At 46.4% G+C, this 23,388-nt stretch overlaps 1 protein-coding gene across 3 annotated transcripts in view; it reads left to right on the forward strand.

Annotated features, from left to right (window-relative positions):
• CHD2 (chromodomain helicase DNA binding protein 2) overlaps window positions 1-23,388 on the forward strand; it is a 52,820-nt gene that overhangs the window by 2,973 nt on the left and 26,459 nt on the right. For 2 of the 3 annotated variants that reach the window (XM_075575243.1, XM_075575241.1), the window contains exons 3-18: window positions 8,194-8,407; window positions 10,150-10,236; window positions 13,161-13,219; window positions 14,034-14,156; window positions 14,277-14,420; window positions 15,107-15,240; window positions 16,129-16,354; window positions 16,465-16,565; window positions 17,683-17,727; window positions 17,876-18,054; window positions 18,710-18,834; window positions 18,991-19,207; window positions 19,426-19,515; window positions 20,943-21,133; window positions 21,992-22,180; window positions 22,336-22,498. In XM_075575243.1, coding sequence (XP_075431358.1) covers window positions 8,194-8,407; window positions 10,150-10,236; window positions 13,161-13,219; window positions 14,034-14,156; window positions 14,277-14,420; window positions 15,107-15,240; window positions 16,129-16,354; window positions 16,465-16,565; window positions 17,683-17,727; window positions 17,876-18,054; window positions 18,710-18,834; window positions 18,991-19,207; window positions 19,426-19,515; window positions 20,943-21,133; window positions 21,992-22,180; window positions 22,336-22,498 — 2,287 coding nt within the window. The remainder of the gene's footprint in view (window positions 1-8,193; window positions 8,408-10,149; window positions 10,237-13,160; window positions 13,220-14,033; window positions 14,157-14,276; window positions 14,421-15,106; window positions 15,241-16,128; window positions 16,355-16,464; window positions 16,566-17,682; window positions 17,728-17,875; window positions 18,055-18,709; window positions 18,835-18,990; window positions 19,208-19,425; window positions 19,516-20,942; window positions 21,134-21,991; window positions 22,181-22,335; window positions 22,499-23,388) is intronic. The other variant, XM_075575242.1, reaches the window with a different exon arrangement.

The raw sequence follows: 23,388 nt of genomic DNA on the forward strand, positions 1-23,388 counted from the left end.
ATTCATATAGTTGGATGCTCGACTGGTTGCTTTGTGCATCTAAGGATACCTGCTCATAAAAATGATTACTTTGTATTGTGTAAACAACATGAAAAGAAGTCTTTTATTTTCTTACTAAATATCCAGATCAGGATAGTGTTGAATTGTTATGTATTTAGGCCAAAGTGTCGAAGTTTGTCACGCGTCACAATTTTATATCCGTCTCTACGAGGAGATTCGGGCAGCTTATGATGGTCAAATAACGTGCTTTTATACCAAGGCTGTTTATCTTCATGTGCAACAAAAGGCGATGTTACAAACACAATTTATTGTGTCGTTGTACACTTCCACCGCACACATTTTAATACAACGGCGTCACCAATAACGTGTAAGCTTGGAAGAAAGGGATGGGTATGGCGTTATAGCTTGTGAAGCATGGGATACATTTTGTGAGTGGCAGCCATTTTATGAGAGCAGCTTCTAACACAATGTTGCTAGATGAAAGGCACTATCCTATGTATAATTATATGTATATACACGTGTAGCTGGGACAGGGAACAGGCACATTCTGCACTGAGTGTTTGAGGAGGAGAGGAGGTTTAAAGCAGGGTTTAATGGGCAGAGAACATGAACTGCTATGCATTCAATGCAGGATCTGTCTCAGTCACAAAATGGCTGCCCCTTTGTGCCTCAGAGCTGGCTGACAGGCTGCACTGTGTGTGCTGCACAGGCAGGAGGAGGAAGGCGAGGAGTTCAAAGGGCAGCGTGTGTGTGCTGGGCTGGGATTGGCTGGCTGGGCCTTGGTAACAGGAGAGACAGTGGGTGCTGCTGGGGGAAGCCCCGCCCCTGTGATGTCACACCAACACAGCAAACCTCCCGCTGCTGGCAAGAAAGTCACAGCTCATCCAACACACACACAGCCACATCACCCCCCCCCACCCCCCAAGTCCCTCACACACCCCCCCCATGTCCCTCACACACCCCCCCCCATGTCCCTCACACCCCCCCCCCCCCCCCATGTCCCTCACACCCCCCCCCCCATGTCCCTCACACCCCCCTCCCACTGCTGGCAAGCTCATCCAACACACACCTCCCCCCTCCCCAAACACCTCCCACTGCTAGCAAGAAAGTCACAGCTCATCCAACACACACAGCCACCTCCCCCCCAAATCCCTCACCCCCCTACCCCCCAAATCCCTCACCCCCCTCCCACTGCTGGCAAGCTCATCCAACACACCCCTCCCACTGCTGGCAAGAAAGTCACAGCTCATCCAGCTCACAAAAACACACAGCCACCCCCCCCCCCCCATCGCCCCCAAACCCCTCCCACTGCTGGCAAGCTCATCCAACACACACACAGCCACCCCCCCCCCCTCAATCCCTCACACCCCCCTCCCACTGCTGGCAACGTCACAGCTCACAAAAACACACAGCCACCCCCTCCCCCACAAAAAACCCTCCCACAGTTTACTCATCCAGCTACCACACACACACACACACACACACACACACACACCTACCTCACTCATAGAGCTGCCACACTGCATATACACATACACACACACACACACACACACACACACACACACACACACACACACACACACACACACACCCCTCTCACAGCTCACTCATCCAGCTGCCACACTGCATATATACACACACACACACACACCTTACTCATCCAGCTGGCACACTGCGTGCGCGCACACCCAAACCCCTCCCACTGCTGGCAAGTAAATCACAGCTCATCCAGCTGGCACACTTCATATACACACACACCCTTTGCCCCCCCAAACCCCACCCACAGCTCACTCATCCAGCTGGTACACTGCATGCTTCTATACACACACACCCCTCCCACTGCTTACTCATCACCCCTCCCACTGCTGGCAACAGCCCACACACACATTACGTGCGTACACACTGCACATTGTGTGTGTGCTCCTATACACTCACACACACTGTGCATGCTTCTACACACTCACTGCACATTGTGTGCGTGTTTCTCTATACACACACTGCACATTTTGTGCGTGCTTACACACACCCACAGCACATTGTGTGCATGCTTCTCTACACACACACACAGCACATTGTGTGCGTGCTTCTCTACACACACTCCACAGCACATTGTGCATGCTTACACACACACACATACATCCACAGAAGATTGTGTGCGTGTTTCTACACACACACCAACCACATTGTGTGCGTGCTTCTACACACACACACACACACACCAACCACATTGTGTGCGTGCTTCTACACACACACACACACCAACCAACCACAGTGTGTGCGTGCTTCTACACACACACACCCACACCAACCAACCACAGTGTGTGCGTGCTTCTACACACACACACACACACCCACACCAACCAACCACATTGTGTCCGTGCTTCTACACACACCAACCACATTGTGTCCGTGCTTCTACACACACACACACACACACCAACCACATTGTGTGCGTGCTTCTACACACACACACACACACACACACACACCAACCACATTGTGTGCGTGCTTCTACACACACCCACACCAACCAACCACAGTGTGTGCGTGCTTCTACACACACACCCACACCAACCAACCACAGTGTGTGCGTGCTTCTACACACACACACACCCACACCAACCAACCACATTGTGTCCGTGCTTCTACACACACCAACCACATTGTGTCCGTGCTTCTACACACACACACACACACACACCAACCACATTGTGTGCGTGCTTCTCTGCGTACGTGTGTGTCATGCACACGCACACATACAGACGAGTAACTGTTTATAGACGTGGGTTTGTTTTTGGGGAGGTTAGATTGTCTCTTGGGTTTGTGCATGGAAGCTCAGCTGTTGCACGGTGAAGATAAATGGAGATTTACATGTCCCCACCTTGTATACACAATTTAAATGTTTCTCGCTTCACCTGTCTGTTAACCAGTCCCTTTCAAGTGAAAGAACCTGGTTTCCATGGGGCGTTGCGACACAAACTTGCGTTAATTGCCTGTGGTGGGTGGAGAGATTCGGAGGTAGTTTGTTTAAAAATAAAATCTGGAATCTCTTGCAAGTTAATGTAACCTAACAAGGACCTAGCTATTTTTATCTCCGCTTTGTGAAGCGCTGCGTGTGTGTGTGTGCGTGTGTGTGTGTGTCCATCCAGTTAAGGAAATAAAACCCGGAGAACAAACGCTGCTTAATTGTGTGGTGTTTTATAATATAATGGATGAAAAAACAACGCAACCAAAGTCTAAAGCAGTAGTTCCCAAACTTTTTCGGTTCAAGGCTCCCTAAGGTGATCAGGATTTTTCCACGGCGCCCAAAGTGAAAACAAAGTTGTGTATACATACAGTACCTAACAGTTGGAGTGCGCAGTTGGTATGTCTCTCACGCAGACTCGCGCTCTCTCTCGCGCGCTCTCTCTCGCGCACACACACACTCACACACACACACACTCTCACACACTCTCACACACTCTCACACACTCTCACACACACTCTCACACACACACTCACTCACAGGGCAAATCTGAGCAAGGGGGATGCGGGGGGGCCGATGCTGCGGTTGGCTGAACGGCCCGGTCCCTGCACGGGGGGAGGTCAGTGCTGAGGGGGCCTGTGCCATGTGGGGGGGAGGGCCGGTGTGCTACTGATGCTGGGGGTGGCGGTTTTGAAGTTAAAAAAAAAATATATTTATTAAAGTGTTTTTTTTTTTCATTAAAAAAAATCTTATCTAGCACATCCTTTCACTCGCACACACACACACACACACACCGATATACCTTACCTGCAGCTCCCGGCACTATATACAGGAAAAGCATGCGGCACATGCACGCGCGTTCGCATAGGAACGCACGTCCGCATCCTGTATATAGCAGCCCTAACATGTATCTGCTTTATTACATGTACGAAAGCTCAGATTCTCCCCTGGCTCCTCCAACTCGGATGAATTAAGAGATCACTCTTATAGATAGAGATTTATATCGATATCTGGTCGGCTGTAGATTTTCTTTTGATGTACAGAGCAGGGGGGGGGAGTGTTTGCATGACCCTATTTTTCCTCTCCGCCCATACTGACATCACCTGAAAAGACCCCCACACGCACAGCCGCAATCTTTCACACCGCGTATTACATATCCCCACATCATTTATACGGCTAAATAAGCTCCCTCATAACACGCGTTTCATCGTTTTAAGCAAGCCGAGCGTTTCCGGTTTAGCCTCCTGAAGACTAACTCTGCCTAACACACCATCACATGTCACCCCTAGTATGTGTTTGTCATATACTTTCCCAAGCAAAGATTGGGGCGGCGTTCTCAAGCATTACTGGGCATTTCAAAACGGTGGCCATTTTTTAAGGAAAATGTTCCCACATTTCAGGGGGGTCTGGTTTTTCCTCCATATAATGTGCAAGTCGTGTATGACGTCTGTTTCTCTTCATTCACATAATTCAGTTTTGTTTTACATGAGAGTAATATTGAGTTTGATATTTACAGGGGGCTCTGGGAAATGGTTCTCTCTATAACATGGCTGTTGCAATTTTGGAATCGCTCTTTTGGGTAAACAGCGTCACGTGAAACAAGCTGGCGTAGATAGCATGCGCTGTGAATTACTTCTGCGTGCCCCTGTGTGTCGAAATACTCCCGTATGTTGCTCAATTGCAAAAATAACATCTCCAGCAGCTACACCCTGCTGCCTCAAATCTTCACTGCTTTCCTGGTTTAGGCAACCAACAAAGCCTGCTGCCTGAATGGGGCAGACCCGGAAAGGGGGGGAGGTTATTTTCGTACACATGTGAAACCGCTACCATGAAACTCCGGAACCTGCACTGAAAATAGGGCTGTCCAGGTACAGTCCTCGAGAGCAGTGCGTCATCACCCCATCACATGCCTCTGCAAGTGCTGTTTGGTTATTCATTAGGACTAGGTTTTTAATTGGTATTAATAACATCTGGAAAACCTGCCCTGTTTGCTTCTGAGACGGCACTTGGGGAGCTCTGCTTTAAAACCTAAAATAACTGCGGGGAAAGGGGGGGGGGGGGGGTTCCACCAAATAAAATAAGTGGAAGGAACAGTCGCACTGGATATGTAAAACTGGAACGTGAATCCGTAGAGAGATTTACATAATGTAGTCTTTGCGTTTTATTGCAACAATGTGTCGAGTTCTGAGTAATCTGGAAAGGCCTTTAAACAAATTCTGCTTCTGTATCAGGACTCGAATCTCTCGGCCTTTTGTGTTGCGTTCCTTTTGTACTTTAACACGTCTCTTGCCCTTTCCAAAGCTATTATTATTTGCATGCGTGCGCGCGTGTGTCCAGACTGCAGCTGTATTACAATATTTTGTTTTTATTTGATTTTTTTTGTAGAGAAGTTAAAAGTGCAAAAATGTAAAGTATTTGGATTTCTTGTGGGGGTTTCGCTTATTTATTTATTTTTTAGTCGTGTATCTTTCATCGCTGACTTTCCCTGTTCTGAGACTTGAAGACATTTCGCGTTTGAAAATCTCCTGGGTGTTTCATGGAATACATTAGAGAGAGTTTATACTTTGTATAGTGGCGGTACGTGGAGTTCTGTACCGTGTCCGATTGTACAGCCACGGGCTGCTCTTATGTTCCTGAGCCATAGGGAGATGAAGCGACTTAGCCACGCGTCAGTGCTGGGTTTTTCGTATGCGCTTCCACTTCAAAGACCAGTATATTTAATCACAACTACCTCCACCCATCTTGTAAGAATCATTTTTAATAACCACCTTATTTTATATTCTAAGAAATGTGCCGAGTTTGCAGTTTTCTATCATTACGTGAGCTGGAAAATAAACCTTCAACACATAACTTTTTGTTAAATCCGTGCAGTTTAAAAAAACGCAAATTTATGATTCAAAGTTCCAACTTGACCTCAGGTTTATAAATCCCCTGTTCTGTTGGACTGGCTTGGGCTGTTCAAATAAGTAGAGACGGGTGAATCTACCCAAATCCGTTTTCTGGATTTTCTCACATTTTCAACACAAAATCCGTTCCCGGCGTAAAATCCGCAAACGGATTTTGTCCGTTTTAATCCGCTCGGATTCATTAAAAAAAAGTGTATGTGTGCGCCGAGCACGCGCGTTTTAAGTGAAACTTCTTTGTCTTTTGTCACTGTTTTGTAACAGAAATGGTATTTGTAAGTGTGATGTTTTTCATTAAAAATCAAAACACAATTTCAGTGCCAAAGTACGAAGAAGTTTGACTTAGAACGTGTGTTTTAGCTATTTGCACTTCTATATTTATAGTAACTGCAAATTCCTTGTGTGTGTCAGTGAGTGCGTTTTGTGTGTGTCAGTCCGTGTGTGTGTGTCAGTGTGCTGCTGCAGTGTTCTCTTTCCTGACATGATCTCTAGGAGGTTGTGTAAGGTGGGGGAAGGGAGGAAAGAGAAGCGTGTGTGTGTGTGTGTGTGTGTGTGTGTGTGTGTCTCCATACACTCCTGGTGGCAGCTGGCAACACTGCCGGTCATCTGCCAGCAGTGACGTCACTTCCGTCACCATGACATCCATCTCAAGCAAATGCATTAACGTCGCTATAGAAGTTTCCGCCATTGGATACGACCCGTGGACGGACTTGTAGAATCCAATCCGCGGATTCAGCGATCCGTTGGCGGTTTCTTAATATGGATTGTGGATCGGGTTCTACTAATCCGTCCTCGGGCTGCAGAATCCACGGAGTGTATTGGTGTGATAAAAACATCTGCAAAACGCAATCGCCCTTTTTGAGATTAATCCGCGGACCAAAATAACCGGCCGATCCGCTACGGATCCAAATTCGCCCCTCTAATAATAAGACACCCATAATTATCAAACTGATTTCTGCTCTGGCAAAGTGAGGCTTTCAAAATGTTACTGCGTGCAGCGAACACGGAGAATGTGGCGTACTTTTTATTCTTATCTTTTCACACCAGGAGAAAAATAAATAATGGGAGATGTTCGGTGCAAAATATTTCCAATCGGATAAAATGCCCTTAGCTAAGCTATCGCGCACCGGAAATGCACCGTCTGCTCCCGTTGCATGTTAGAGTAAGGTCCTCCATTTTGGGAGCGACAGCTGCTAGAACATGTGATTGCAGAGTGGATTATCTCTTACAAAATGGTGGCTGAGGATCAGACCTGTAACCCCATCTGTGCTATGTTGTTTGGTGTGTTGTTGCTGCCCTCTGCTGCAGGACTCAGGAATAGCAGCCATTTCCTTGTATTACAATAATTAATATCTGCATTGGAAAAGCGCGTTGTGTAATTTACATTTTGCTCAACATTTTACTGAGAATTGAAGTACAAAACAGAGAAACATTTCTATGTAACTTAACATTGTGGAGGTTATTTTTTTTTTTTCCTGCGCCATTTTATCCATTACTATTTTATATAAATTGAACATTTGTGTCTTAGTCTCAGTAAATGTTTGGTGATGTTATACTTAATTTATTTTAAGTTCTCCACAGAGACAAAGCCTATAAAATTGGCAAAATGATGTGCTTTTACTAAATATAGTCCTACATATTCATATTGATCCTACAAACAGTTTGTGGGCAAAGAATATTGTTGGAGCCGTGATTTTTTTAATTGTGTGTGTGTGTGTCTGTGTGTCTGTGTGTATATGTGTGATACTGCGTAAATCAGGAGATCACGTATCAGGAGATGAAGTATCATCACGTTGCCTGCTATCTCTTGATTTACGGATTTATGTGGTATTGTACATTTATATTACTGTTATGGGACATGCACCACCAGCTTCTTTGTCTTCTGGGAGTGCCAACTGACCTTGAAATCTCTATCGTATCTATCTATGTATCTCTATATCTCTATCTATAAAACATTGTTACTTACATGAGTTCCCTTTACTGGCTGCCCACTGTTTCGTCTTATGGCTCAGCTAGATTTGCTGTATTTATTTACAATGGGGCCTTATTCTGGAGGTCTTTAAGCTCAACGTAGCAAGACACGTTATGTTTGTACGGTATACCCAACAATTGGTTTTGTCTCTGATACCCCTGTGCTACAGATGTTTATTTTGCTACAATAGAATAGAACTACAATACTGTATTACCGTTTTATATATATTCTAGACCTGAAAACTATTCAGATTTAACAGCTATGCAGAAAGGTTTAATTCATGTAGATTTCCCCCTCAATAAAGTATCTGCCGTGTGCTGATCCGTCTTATTTCTCTCTTCCCAAACAAGCCATTCGGCCTCCGAGGAGTCCCTGCATTCTCCCTCTGGGTCGGACTCCGGCTCCCAGTCCGAGAGCGAGCAAGGCAGCGAATCCAACAGCAGCTCGGCGTCTTCGGAAAGCGAATCGGAGTGCGATTCGACGGGCTCCAGAACGCGGCAAGAACAATCTGAAGCCAAAGGGAAGTCCGTCCCCAAAAAGGAGCGACTTGCTGACGTAAAGAAGGCAAGTGTGTCGCGGGGTTTCTGCGTCACCGGGTTAATGTGATCTCCTTGTACAGCGCTAAGCGTGCGCACACTTACATACTGTAACGGTGTCCGGGAATTTATGGGCACCCAAGGTTTCACAGGGTTGGCACTTCTAATTTTCTCATTGGAAACGGGTCTCCCACTTCAGAGGACGGTCCCTTCAATGCAGTTCAGCGACTCTTCCATAGAAGCAACATAAGTTAGTGAAGGGCCCAGAGCAGCGGTAGTTACGGCTTCGTTTATAGTTAGGGCTACTGCAAGGTTGGGCGGCGCCGTAGCAAGTGCATGCAGTCCGTTGCGGGTGCCCATAGTGGGCGCGACGGCTGACGTCACGCGGTCGCGATCGCTGGAAGTCAATGGATTTTTACTTCAGAGATCGGCACGTGAACGGTTCAGCCAATGAGGGCGGACCGCTCACGGCCACGCCCCCTGGTCGCCCTCTCTTGTCTCCTGGACTATAAGCAGGAATCGCTATTGCGACGGATGACGTCACGCGGCCGCCGCAGCCCTTACTATAAACGTAGCCTAACTCCTCAAGAACTACTGACAACCGATCAGGTTTTTCAGGATATTCCTGCTTCAGCACACGTGGCTCAGTCTTCGATTGCACCACCTGTGCTGTAGCAGGGCTATCCTGAAAACCTGACCTGTTGGCTACCCCTGGTCCAGAGGAAGCTAAAATAAGGTGTGTGATTGATATGATGTGGATGCACTGACCATTACCAACAAATAAAGACCGTAATCTAACTAATTAGGCTTAATTTATAGTCTACAAGGACAGTCCCATTCCGGTGACCTGTATAGTTATTTGCGCTCTGGGGAAAAGCGGTCACCGGAATGAGTTTTTTTGTAAATGAGCATAAAGTCGGTTTTACGCACCGCATCCATCCCGGCCGCGCGTGATTTTTCAGCCGTATAATGTGTGGCGCAGGTAATAAAAGTAAGCGGAAGGAGAATGCAGACATCGTGTTCTGTGCTGTACCTGTGGATCACACGCGTGTGCATCTTTTCCCAGGCAGCAGCAGTAGTTTGGTTCTGATGTTTCACAGCAGGTGGGTAACGTAGATCCGCAATCACTTGTGTCTTTTCTCAGCCAGTGTTTCTAGAACAACCTGCACCTCATTGCAGCGGAGAAGTTAAATGCCACTCTTCTTGGGTTAACATTAGGGACTGAGCGTAAATAAAACGAGAAAATAAACGCAGGTTTTTCATAGCAGTGATTTATTCTTTAATGGCGCCGATTGTGCAAACAGTGCTGTATAAATCACGCCCAACATATCCCAGATCAATTAAAGAAGTCGCACAAGAACTGGCGTAACTTTCTGTGCTTGGACCACGTCTACTGAGGAGGCGCCTGCTTCAATACGCTGCGCGTGTAGCGCGCTTTAAACACGGTATCTGCTTATTAACTGCGAGTGCGGCCCAGGGTAAAGGAACGCGCACTGTCCGTGTTCTCTCGTTATAACCAGTCACGTTAGCTCAGCGATTCTTACATTCCCGCAAAGCTTGAATAAAGCAAACCGAGCCCAATCTGAAGCTTTCTGTTACATTTATATGGCCTAGTTTCTTAATTAAACATACCTAAAACACTTAACCCGTTCCCTGCCGGGGGGGGGGGGGGGGGGGGGCTGAGATGCAGGCGCCTCTGGCAGTGGGCCGTTAAGGTTCTGGTAGCTGGCGGGACGGAGCAGGGCCCCTGATGGGCTGTTTATTTTGCAGATGTGGGAAGAATATCCTGATGTTTATGGGGTTAGGAGGTCAAACCGAAGCAGACACGAGCCGTCTCGATTTAATATTAAAGTCGAGGTAAGAAACCGAGGCAGTTTTAACGTCTTGCTAAAAGCAGCAGCCGGGCCGCATCTAAACGCAGGGTTTATAAAGGGTGACCCCACCACGCCAACCGACAACATAATGTCTCCATAATGCCAAAAGCTAATGCCACTTACTCGCCCACTTTAAAGCTGCAGACCAAGCAATATCCTACATGGTTAAAAAAAAAAAGAAAATATTTTTTAAATACATCAGTTCTGTACTATGAGAAAATTATTGTAGCTTTTTTTTTAACTCAATTACATTTTTAATGTATTATACTGTAACAAGCATTTTCTGTTTCTATAGCAACCATTTACAAAGTCACTTCCTCTTCTGAAACAGGCTCTGGCACACTCCTTTTTGAGCCCCTCCCTCTCTCTAGAAGTGCACCAATTGTATCTAGTGACTGCCTGGTCACATGATCTTCCCCACAGAACTTTGCATCTTTGGTTCTCTTCTGCTGCACTGACATCCATTTAGTGAACCCCCGAGCTGAATCTTCGCCGATCGATCGGCAATTTAGCTAATTACTTATTGTGTGGATTGTATTGATGCACATATTAAAGGGGGAAAATAAAAAACCCTGTCTGCTTGGACGGCTGCTTTCTAGTAGCCAGGTAAATCGCTTTGATTAAGACCGCTAGAATCATGGCACACGTCTGATGTACAGGGCGCATGGCGCCACAATTACAAAGAGGTGTTATGCCTCAAGTCACTCGAATAAACCATGAGGAGCCCCCTGGTCCCTGTCCTCTGTCCTCACTCGTACGAGGTTGAATTAAGTGAGGGTTAGCGCCACAAATACCATCTTGGGTTGATTCCGTGTTCTCAGCGATCTCTTTACGCCACATATCTAAAAGTAAGCAAACAAGTGTCACTGAGGGTTTGGTTCGTTTAGGTTCATTAACGTACAAACACTAATAACTTCCACGTTTTCTGGACATTCAGTTTCAACCTGTAACTCATTACTTGGACCTATTTAGAAGTGGCTGTAAATATTTCCCCTTTTAACGCTTTTTACAGAATACACACGCGTGTTTCTTGTAACCGGAATGCATCATTTTATTACAAGAATCCAGCGCTACGAGCGAGGCAGTGTTATGCGCAATATAAATTTAATGTGTACACTACAATAAAACACGTCACACAGCATTATAACACATGACATACTCGGACGCCACCCCACTCTTGTTCTGTGACTTGTCTTCCTGTTTGCTGATGAGAGCCTTACAAATAAAATATTCTCCGCTCTTCCACTTTGTCAGTAACTCCGAACCCTTTGCGTTCACTAATAAGGGGGTAACAGAGGCAAGAAAAACCTAGATCTTGCCCCTCCCGGCATACTCCGACCCGCTGAATGCATGTACGCGGCGTAGTGTCGCCTTGTACATGCCACTTAAATGCAACTGAACCTTACTTGGAAAATAATCTGGAATGTGTTTTAAACCCTGAAACAATGTAATTTGGACCTGCCCATGTCACCTCAATTTGTAGACCCTATATATGTTCATTTAAAACTCGTAAAAACATTTGCATTTCACTAGTAAATAATGAATTGATTAAACCGCAGGGCTCTCAACTCCAGTTCTCAAAAAAACCCCAACAGGTCAGGTTTTCAGGATATTCCTGCTTCGGCACGGGGGGCTCAATCGGGGTCAGTCCACCTGTGCTGAAGCAGGGATAACCTGAAAACCTGACCTGTTGCAGGGTCTTGCTGACTGCAGTTGCAAACCCCTGGATGAATGTAATGTAGGCGTCTTTTTGCCTTTGACACCATTCGTCAAATTGCATTAAACCTTGATTATTATTTGTATGGGTATCGAGCATATTTTTATACCAAGTCTCAGTTTAATATTATTTTTATATTATTTTTACTTGGACATGATCCATAAAAGGTGCTAAGTTTCATATGAACGGGCTAAAGCTTAGAGCCCGGGTGTGAGTCTCGGCCCTAAGGTGTAATTCCACATACTCATCTAGTTTGACGTGGTAACGTTTAATGGCGGTCGAGATGATACGTACACGTTTTTATTGTACCATTCGCTGTAGGCTCAAACATTTTGTTTTTGGTTTTAACTTTCTATGAAGGCTCAACATTTACAACCATCTAGGGAGGTCAGATACACCACGGTTTTTGTGATTTTATTTATTTATTTTTTAAAATCTTATTTAATATTATTTGTACAGATTAAAGGGACAATGCCATGTTTTAAATAGAAACCTACCAACAACTATCCATACATGGGGTCTCCCTTGCATTGTGCAATTTGTTAAACTCCACTTCACTTTGTAATCAGGGCTGGCTTTCAGATCTTACAGTTATATATTTGTTTTAAAGTTTATACGAACAGTACTGGAGTTTCCCAATTTCAAAAGCCAGCACCATATATATGCAAGTCCTCGCTCACGCGATGCGCGCCCGCGTATGCGCGGGCAAACACGCGATGCGCTTAAGTAAATAAAAAAATGTCTACTTACCCGCTCGCTCAATATTCTGCAATGCCACCTCCCCGAGCGCGAGCAGACGCAGGACACCCGCCACGCATGCTTTGAGCGCCAGCGGGGCCGCAGCCTGACATGTAGATTCTCCGCTCTTGCTCTTTGTCAGTAACTCCAAACCCTTTGCGTTCACTAATAAGGGGGTAACAGAGGCAGGAAAACCCCGTTTCAAAAGCCAGCACCATCACTGCAGGGCCCGGTCCGCAATGTAACCGTTTCCTTTAACTGTTCAGCGACATTGTATCTCTGCGGCTCAATTCCGATCGGAAGAAATGGCCGCTGTGGTTCTTATCCCTTGTGTCTGTATCTTGCCCGTGGTATAACGCGTTCATTCTGTGTCGGGCGTGGGATGAGTTCAGCATTTCAGCGCGTTTTATATTTTCCCTTTTTTCTTGTTTTTTTGTTTGTTTGTTTTTTAGAGTAGCGATTCTGAGAGTGAAAGCCCAAGAAGAAGAGGCCTGAGAATAAGAAAGAAGCCGTAAGTCCTTCCGGAAAAAAATCCGTGCAAGTCCCCACGCTGAGATAACCCGTGCGGTCGCTACTTCCATTTTCTGCAACCCGTGTGCGCGCGCGCGTGCGCTCCGTGCCCTGTGTAATGTAGGCACCGTTCCGCAAGAGAACAGGGACCTGAGAAAACCGAAAATATCCACAAATCAATGTTTTGGCCCCATCTATGTCTTCGATGTAGCAACATTTGAAGAGAAATAGCGAGCCCTCTGAAAAGCCCGTTACATTTTACACGGATCCCAGCAAAGTCCCGGTGCTGGTATCAAAACCGCTTCACTTTAATTCCAAAAGAACCGCCGCACAATGCAGCGTTTCGGGCCTAAAAGGCCTTCAGGTATGAAGGTACCAGTACTGGGACGTCGCTGGCATCTTTGTAAGGAGATGTAACTGGACCGCAAGTCTTTGGAACGGGCTCTTTCTTTACAAACGCTGCTATTACGTACGGTCCAGTGGTCTGGCGGTTTCAGAAGACCAGCACCAAGTGACCTTTTTGTACAATTGTTATAAGCACCATTATTTATTTTAGAGTATTTTTCTGTATTTAGGTCTTGGGTGTAGACCAAAACGGTGATTTGTGAAAAATGTTTTGGGCTTAATTATTATTTATACAATAATATTTCTGTGCATGCGCAAACCTTTTCATGCAGTTTGCAGCATTTCACAGTGTGAGAGAGATCGTGGGTTAGTACTTCCATGCCGTCCCTTATTGTACGGTCCGCCTGTCCCGGACAGGGGGTGTTCTGTGGAATTCACGTCCATTTCTGTGGGGTTTGTGTTATTCCCAGAGAGATAAAGAAAGAATCTTCAGATGAAGATGACGAGGAAGATGAGGATGACGAGGAAGCCAGCAGTGCCGACAGTGACACAGAACAGAAGAAAGTCAGAGCCCGACGCCTGATACCAAAACGGTGAGTAGACCCTCCCCACGTCCGCCCCTGGTACCGCAGCGCGTCCCGAATTCCGACCCAGTATCTCTACACCGGGGACAGTATGGTGATGAATGCGCTGTGTCGCCGGTGCCTTTTTAGTGCGGCATCCAGGGCCAATACCCGGCAGCAGACCAGGCTTCAGCGTGGGAAGAAAAGAGCGCAGGACTCTTCCGACGAGGATGACGATGATGAGGATGAAACCCCCCAAAGGCAAACCAGGGGAAGAGCGGCTAAGAATTTCAGGTAAGGTCCGTTCTACTTTGGGTTCTTTAAGGTCTGAACTTTCACCAGTTTAGGATTTAAACAAAAGATTTAGTCTTTTTGGTCATCGTTTCGGGTATTTAGAGCAGCGATGGCGGCCAACTCCGGTCCTCAAGGGCCACCAACAGGTCAGGTTTTCATGTTATCCCTGCTTCAGCACAGGTAGCTCAGTCGAAGATTGAGCCCACCTGTACTGAAGCTGGGACTGATTGAGCCACCTGTGCTGTATCGGATATCCTGAAAACCTGACCTGTTGGTGGCCCTTGAGGACCGGAGTTAGCGCATTGTGAACCCCCGCTGGTTAAAGTCTCTGAATCTGTGCTGCAGTGTTATTGTGTATACATTTATAGAGACAATGTAATCTCTGGGAATGAGTGTGCTGAAGTGACCACTGCTACGGGGTCTCCCTACAGTCTCCCTGTGTCAGAGGAAGCCCCCCATGCTTTCTCTAAACGAGGGCTCGCCCAGCCCCCAATTGAAGCCTTTTAGATCATTTTGTTGGGTGTGTCGTGTCCATCACAATATGAGATGTAGTGTATCCGTGTGTCCGTGGCCCGGGAGTGAAGTGTTCCACGTGTGCGTGTCATCGCTGCGTAACGGTGTGCGTGTCATCGCTGTGTAACGGTGTGCGTGTCATCGCTGTGTAACGGTTTCCCTAATGGTCACAGCTATAAAGAGGACGATGACTTTGAAACGGATTCGGACGACCTGATTGAAATGGCCGGAGAGGAGGTGGAGGAGCAGGAGGAAAGCCACGAAACGATAGAGAAAGTATTGGACTCCAGAATTGGGAAGAAAGGAGGTGAGGAAAAACCGCAGCGAGAACGTGAGCTTTATACTGAGGTGGGGGGCAGCGCTGGGAGAACGCGTGCTGTATACTGGGGTGCGGCAGCGCTGGGAGAACGTGAACTTATACTGGGGTGCGGCAGCGCAGAGAGAACGCGAGCTGTATACTCCAGTGTGCGGCAGCGAGAGCGCGAGCTGTATACTCGGTGTGCGGCAGCGAGAGCGAGAGCTGTATACTTAGGTGTGCGGCAGCGAGAGCGCGAGCTGTATACTCCGGTGTGCGGCAGCGAGAGCGCGAGCTGTATACTCCGGTGTGCGGCAGCGAGAGCGCGAGCTGTATACTCCGGTGTGCGGCAGCGAGAGCGCGACCTGTATACTCCGGTGTGCGGCAGCGAGAGCGCGAGCTGTATACTCCGGTGTGCGGCAGCGAGAGCGCGAGCTGTATACTCCGGTGTGCGGCAGCGAGAGCGCGACCTGTATACTCCGGTGTGCGGCAGTGAGAGCGCGAGCTGTATATTTAGGTGTGCGGCAGCGTAGAGATTACTCGCACTGTATACTAAAATATCTCAATGGTGAAAAGTAATTTCTTTGCTAATTGGCCGCTACCCGATGCTATGTGTCCTCCTCCTGAGATGACCCGTGCTATTTTCACCTCTGTGACCCCCGAACCCCAAGATACTTCCTGGTGAAGTTGCTGATGTCATCCAGGGGATTTAAATGTCCGTCCAATAGGAATCCCCAGCCCGTGATGTTGCGGTTCCCCATTGGTCTGAGATTTATCCGCCAATAGGGAGATAGAAACCGTGTAACTGCTAGGGGGGGGTTCCTATTTATTAAATACTGCTGTGTGTATATATGTATATATATATATAATATATTATTATTATTAATTGTGCCATTTCAGCCACCGGAGCCGCAACGACGGTGTATGCTGCCGAAGCGAATGGGAATCCCAGCGCTGACTTCGACCCGGAAACGGAGGAGGGAGACCCTCAGTATCTCATCAAATGGAAAGGGTGGTCTTACATCCACAGCACCTGGGAGAGCGAGGAGACCCTCCAACAGCAGAAGGTGAAAGGCCTGAAAAAGCTGGAGAACTTCAAGAAGAAGGAAGACGAAATCAAACAATGGTACGTATAGCGCGCGTCTTATTGTACAAGGTGGCGCAAAGGCCATTAACCCTTGCTCTGCTGCAGCGCATTGCAAGAATTACGGATCATATTTATTTATTTACTTTCAGGTTATCCAAAGTTAGCCCTGAAGATGTAGAATACTTCAACTGCAAGCAAGAATTGACCACCGAATTAAACAAACAGTATCAGATAGTGGAGAGAGTCATAGGTAAGCGCTATTAATCTAACCAGAGAGGGAACAATGTTACAGGTGCATATACAATATTGCAGGTGCATATACAATATTGCAGGTGTATGTACAATATTATAGGTGCATACAATATTATAGGTGTGTATATATACAGTGTAACTCTCTGCTACGCTAAAACGTCCGATTTCTGCTAATTTATGTATGAACAGGGTTTGGGATAAATCTCCTGCGATCAGTAAAAAAAGATGGATTTTGTCGCACATGAAATGTTTAAAAACGCCACTAATACATAGTATCCCTTTGTCTCCCATTCCTTTATTAAACCGAAATATTTATAAACGGCAATACGAACATGTTCCTACTTTGCGCTCTTAACAGTCCAGGAGGGGAACTCTAACGGAATGGGGCAATTGGCCGCGACCGTTTCACCACCTCCATTTTTTTTCGCCCCTGGGGTTATGGGTTAACGTTGAAGGTTAAGATTAGGACTACCCAAAATGGCCCGAACTCTGGTCACCTGCGGCGTCGCACCGTCTCGGTGGCGAAATGGCCGCTGCTAATTGTATTAGACGCCTGCTACGCACTGAACGTAGGTTTCTGTGGCAGAGAAGAAGTCACGGACGCTTTTTCCATCTTCCTGATTCGCAGGGAAATAATCGGATTTTTTGGCCAAAACGGAAGAAAGTCGTAATTAGCGACACAGCCGTCTTTCTGTATAACTTGCAGGGAACTCTCAAAACAAACGATTTTGGCTTCCTCTTTTTTTCATTCCGATTCACGCTAGTTTAAAAAAAGGGATCTTGGCCACAGAAATAACCAGTAAGATTTAATATTGAATAAAATACATTTTCTGTTAGTGTAGATTGGAAGGTTTGAGAACCGCGCCCCTCTCCCATTCCAGATATTCTGACGGCAGTCTCGCCATTACGGCTGATAAGGAGAGACAAATGTAACGCAGACCAGAAACACTTCCTTAAACCCGTGTAACGCCTTGATGGGGAACGCCATTGGCCGGCAGTGTTACTGTGTCTGTGAAGATGGGCGACACTTAGAATATGTCACTTTTGGAATACTTGGAGAAAAGGATGGTACTTTACAAGTGATAAATACCCAGAATCTCTTCTTTCATACGCAGCCACGAAGACCAGCAAGTCTGTCCCCGGAAACGCCGACATTCCAGGTAAAATGGGATTGGGGAGAATAGATTACACAGATTGCATGCAGAGCGAGGGAAAGTGTAACATATCGATACTGTAGCACTCCTCACTCTGTGTGTGACTTAAGTGACATAAAAAATGCTAAACACTTTTCTCTAAACTGTTGTGTAGTTCATAGCAGGAAAGCGTCTTCTTCCAACGAGCCGGAATACCTGTGCAAGTGGATGGGCCTTCCCTACGCAGACTGCAGCTGGGAGGATGGGGCTCTTATTGGGAAGAAGTTCCAGCATTGCATTGATAGCTTCAACAGCCGAAACAACTCGAAAACCACCCCGACAAGAGACTGCAAGGTAGATCTATACTAACGCTCTACTGCGCATTGCTATTCTTATTATTAGTGACCGCAAGGTTTATTCTGTATAATAACAGTGCTGCTCTTAATAAAGTAGAAGGAAGGAAGTAGAAACTATTCTAGTTCACTTTTATTCTAAAGAAACTGAACAGAACAAAAACAGCAGGCTCCTCCGGACAGCCAGAGTGCAGAATTGGCATCTAGGTGCAGTCTAGAAACCATTAGGAGTCTTGCATTGGCAGCCAGTGCAAAGATATATATCTTGTTGAAGGCTATAAAGTGTTAACAAGCGCAATTACACATAGCCAGTTACATTACACCTTACCTTTCAACATATGTAAACTGTGAATGACCCATGTATTTGTAATGTTACATTTGTGTTCTTTGTAAAAAAATTATTGAGGCTCTTTTGTGTACACTTAACCCTTGTGTGTAGTTGTGATGATATAGTTGTGTTGTTGGCCTGGAGGGTTAGAGCAGTGGCCATTTCCGTGATACCTGCAGCCAGTTATAGTTAATAATTCTAAATGTGCTAATCCGTAATAAAGCAATGCATGGAAATCAGCCGGATCCTACCCTTTACTATGAAGATCCCCCCCCCCCCTCCTCATTATCCTGTATCACCATAGTAACGAAGTGTTCTCCATCACCAGGTTCTGAGGCAGAGACCCAGGTTTGTTACCTTAAAGAAACAGCCGTCTCACATTGGTAGTGAAACCCTGGAGCTACGAGATTATCAGCTGGAGGGTCTCAACTGGCTGGCTCACTCGTGGTGCAAGTACGTACGGGAGCGCAAATCTGGTTCACGAGTAAATGTCGGCCGTTTCAGCACCTGGCTGGTAGCGTTATCTTTGGTAAAGTTTTCCATCATTTATTAGGTAAGTATGTTGCATTGTGAAGTCACGAGATGTCGTCTTGTTTTCCTTGGCTGCAGGAACAACAGCGTGATCCTCGCTGACGAGATGGGCTTGGGAAAGACCATACAGACTATTTCCTTCCTCTCCTACCTGTTCCACCAGCATCTCCTGTATGGTCCCTTCCTCATAGTGGTGCCCTTATCTACGCTAACATCCTGGCAGCGGGAGTTTGAGATCTGGGCACCCATTATAAATGTGGTGGTTTACATAGGAGACGTCGGGAGCAGAAACACGGTGAGTCTCACCGAGACGAGCTGGTCGGTGGTGGAGTTCAAACATGCATGTAATATATGATCATGGAAACGTTTACCAGGAGAACCAGGACCGGCTGTTCTTATTACTTTGTTGCCAGAATAGACCTGGAACTACGCGCATAGGATACATTGTAACAAGCAGCGCTTCGGACACTCGCCCCTTCTGCCGCTGACATTTTCATGCCTATTCTCTTCCAGATACGGGAGTATGAGTGGGCCCATCAGCAGAGCAAGAAGATGAAGTTCAATACAATACTTACAACCTATGAGATTTTGCTAAAAGATAAGGTGGGATATAACACAATTCGGATCTCTTTATAATCGTTGCTGAAATACTTTCCGGGGTTTCAGGCAGTAATAGCGAGTGCTTCGTTCCCTCACCCAGCAGCAGGGACCCGAGATGTCCATTTCACTGAAAACGAGCCCTATTTATTAAAAACACCAAAATGCCTTTTCTTTCATACAGAATAAGAAGATTGTTACCACAGCAGTTCTAAGTCCTCTTAAATCTCCACTGGTCTCATCAGTTAAGGAGAATAAGTTTACCCCTTTTCTGCAAAATAATCCAGGAGTCCGTTGCAACGCACTTACAATCATTTCTCTGTGTTGGGTTTGATCGCCTGAAACACAGGAGGTTTACATTTCCTTGTAAGGCTGAGGCCCCAGTACCTCCGCTGCACGCGCGCCCGCGAGACTGGCGGCGCGTGCAGCCGATTCCCCGCAGACCAAAAGACCGGGGGGGGAGGGGCCTGGCGAGGGAGTAACGGGCGCGGCCATGACGTCACCTGGCAGGTTCGTCCTCATTGGCTGAACCGCCGGGGTCGTGGCTTAGCGCTCCGTAGCGAGTCCTGCTCTCAATTCTATTGAGAGCAGGAGCAACTCGCGCCACAGCGCTGCGGCCCCCCCCTCGCAGCGCGCCCAGCACCATTGAGGGGAGGGCTCTCGTCCCTGCAACGTCCGCCATAGCGGGCGCTGCAGTAGCCAGCGGGGTCCAGCCCTAGGTCTTGCTCTTGTGTAATGGTTTAGGGGTTCTAGTAGGACATGCCTTCTCCTTACACAGGCTAAGTGTCCTCTTCTCCTTAGAAAGCCGAATGGTCGGTGAGGATGAGAAAAGACATATATTGCATGTGATTGGCTGCACTATGCCTCTATGTTTGTATTGATCCAGTGGAAGTCTAACCATAAACCCCAGTGACACATTAGCCCACCTGAAAGGGGAAAATATAAATTCTTATCTCCAGTAATGGATCAAAATCCTCCCTGTGTTAAACTTATTTGGCAGGTCCCTGTATATCTTTAATTTCTCAAAACCTGTAACTTTTTCTTAAAGCTATCTTCTGTATCTGCCTTCCCCGTCTCCGTGGGTAGTAAAGGAAACTATTTAAGTGCCCTTACTATAAGGAACCGTTTTCTTTGCTGCTGGTCAAATCTCTTTTCCTCCGACCTTAAGGGATGACCCCGAGTCGTTTGTACTGCGATATTTGTAAATAGTCAGCATTGGTTGATGAAAAGTTCACATTGCATTTTTATGCTGGAGAAAAACAGAAAGAACTATAAAAACGTTTTACTTTATTGACGGATGATTGGAAGCCAATTATATTGATTCCTTACAAAATGTGTTGTTTTTTTTCGAGCAGTGTTAATATCCCTGCAAAACACACCATCATTTGCTAGGCCCTGTGATACCCTGACTGGAGATTTTCTTTTTGCTGCAGACTGTCCTGAGCAGTATTAACTGGGCTTTTCTTGGTGTGGATGAAGCCCATCGGTTGAAGAATGACGATTCTTTACTCTATAAAACACTCATCGATTTTAAGTCCAACCACAGGCTTCTGATCACTGGAACTCCCCTGCAGAACTCGCTGAAAGAGCTGTGGTCCCTGCTGCACTTTATTATGCCAGAAAGGTACGGTCGGACTATTGTATTTATTTACCACCGTTTGTAACATGCTGCTTTTTGTTGTCCTAGTCACTGCCAGCAACAGATAATATACAAACACAGTGGCTGGCGCTCTAACACTCTCCTATACAATCCCAGTGAAAAGAAGTCGTGATATAGATATATTATGTAGTGAACCAAATTAAAAGGTCCACATCGTACCAATAATAAGTGACTTAAACCCGTAAACACCAAAATAGTGGAAAAGGTGATATATAAGCGGTATAACCCCCACTCAACCCTGGCACAGACTGTTTCACTGCCAGCAACACGTTGCGTGCCCTCATGGCAGGGAAAGGGTTACATTTTGGAGCACAATAAAGCCCCCTTGCAATGTATCCCGTATTGGTGATGTCCCCACCTCTGGCAACGTATTCTGTAGACACCGTAGAAGAGGGAAGTGACGTATCGCAGTACAAACCCTTCACCTGTGCTCACGAACTCCTAAATAGAGCTGTACTCTGTCACCATCAACAGTTCTACAATGGAAGGTTTCCTACAGAGCGTTAAGATGGGAAATGTGTGAGAGACGCGGCTGTACCTCCGGATTTGATACATTACATTTTCCCTTTTTATCTCTCGGAGAATCTCCCCAGTGTGCAGCACGACCCTTGAGAGTTGCACTACACAAATAATTACTCTGCTATTCTCTAAGTGAGCCCCGTTCTAAGGATGGGTCACATCCATACTGTGTGCTTGTTCTTTTAGGGAAATCGGATTTGTTTTTGTGTAGGTTTTGGGTTGCCATCAGATAGTTTGGCTGGTTCCACACGAGCATAATAATATGATACCCGTAGTTACGCTGTCTTCTCATCTTCCCTCTAGGTTTGAGTATTGGGAAGACTTTGAAGACGAACACGGCAAAGGGAGAGACAATGGTTACCAAAGCCTTCACAAGGTGCTGGAGCCTTTCCTTCTGCGTAGGGTCAAGAAGGACGTTGAGAAGTCTCTGCCAGCCAAAGTGGAGCAAATCCTCAGAGTAGAGATGTGTGCTCTGCAGAAGCAGTATTACAAGTGAGCCTCGTCTGGTGGAAACCATAGCACGTTGATACTGTTAAATCGAAGAGAATCACATTTAACGCACTATGGAATAGTCCTTGTGCATAGTGGGATGGTCTCCATCCCGCGGTGACTGACGGCAGCTCTCACCTCTCTTACTTTGCTTGCAGGTGGATTTTAACAAGGAACTACAAGGCTCTCTCCAAGGGCACAAGAGGCAGCACGTCTGGCTTCCTGAACATTGTGATGGAACTGAAGAAATGCTGCAACCACTGTTTCCTCACCAAGGCCCCCGAGGATCCAGAGAAGGAAAGCAAGCTGGAGGGACTGCAGGTCCGTGTATAACGATGGAATCCCATAATCGCTCGTGTTGTATAAGGGGACGTATAGCAATTTGTATTAACTAATTATAAATCATAGTCTCTATGTAGGAAAAATTAAAGCTGGAACCCGAATGTTAGTTTAGTTCCCTTATGAAGTGTAGATGCAGGTAATTCTGGGCAGCCAGGTTCCTTGTTCCCAAAGTAAATGTTTCTGTGCTGCATATAGTTTATGTAGTTCGGGGATATTGCCTCGATACTACAATCCTGGGTGCAATCCAAGCCGTTTTTTGTTATTTCATTTTTTTAATAGGGTATTGAATCTGGAGGTCTCTGGAACTGAACCCCTTACGTTTCAGCTCCGGGGACCCCCTGCTTGCGGAGGGACTTGCCTTCCTAGTAGGTGCCGGTAGACACTCCAGGGTTCACTATATTTCCGCTTTTTCAAAGCGCTTGGGCTTCGCGGACTAATAGGAAGCTGTGATGTCATCAGGTTCTACTTCCTGTTGGCCCATGTGACGAGGAAGTAGGGGGTCCCGGGGCTGAAATGAATGGGAGACCCCCTGCTTCTAACCTGTATTAAAAAATAAAGATAAAAACTACTTGGATTGCTCCTTTAAGTAATTGGAGTGATTAAAAAGCGAAATAAATAATAGCTCGTCTGCCTTTAGGATTTTCTGTTCTTTTTACATGGAAAAATGGCCGTGCGGATCGGCACGGTGTTGCTTTAATTAAATTCTCTAGCCTCTTATTCTCAAAGCAAACAGTATTGCTGACTTGTGTAAAACAGTTGCACGTTTCTGCACCCTAGCACGCACACGCTTTCTCCCCAGTAGAGCGATGTAGCTTCCTTCCGGTATCTCATGAAACTTGGATAACGTAATATGAAACATTCCACAAGCA

This window comes from Ascaphus truei, chromosome 18 (assembly GCF_040206685.1).
Source record: "Ascaphus truei isolate aAscTru1 chromosome 18, aAscTru1.hap1, whole genome shotgun sequence".
Taxonomy (NCBI): Eukaryota; Metazoa; Chordata; class Amphibia; order Anura; family Ascaphidae; genus Ascaphus; species Ascaphus truei.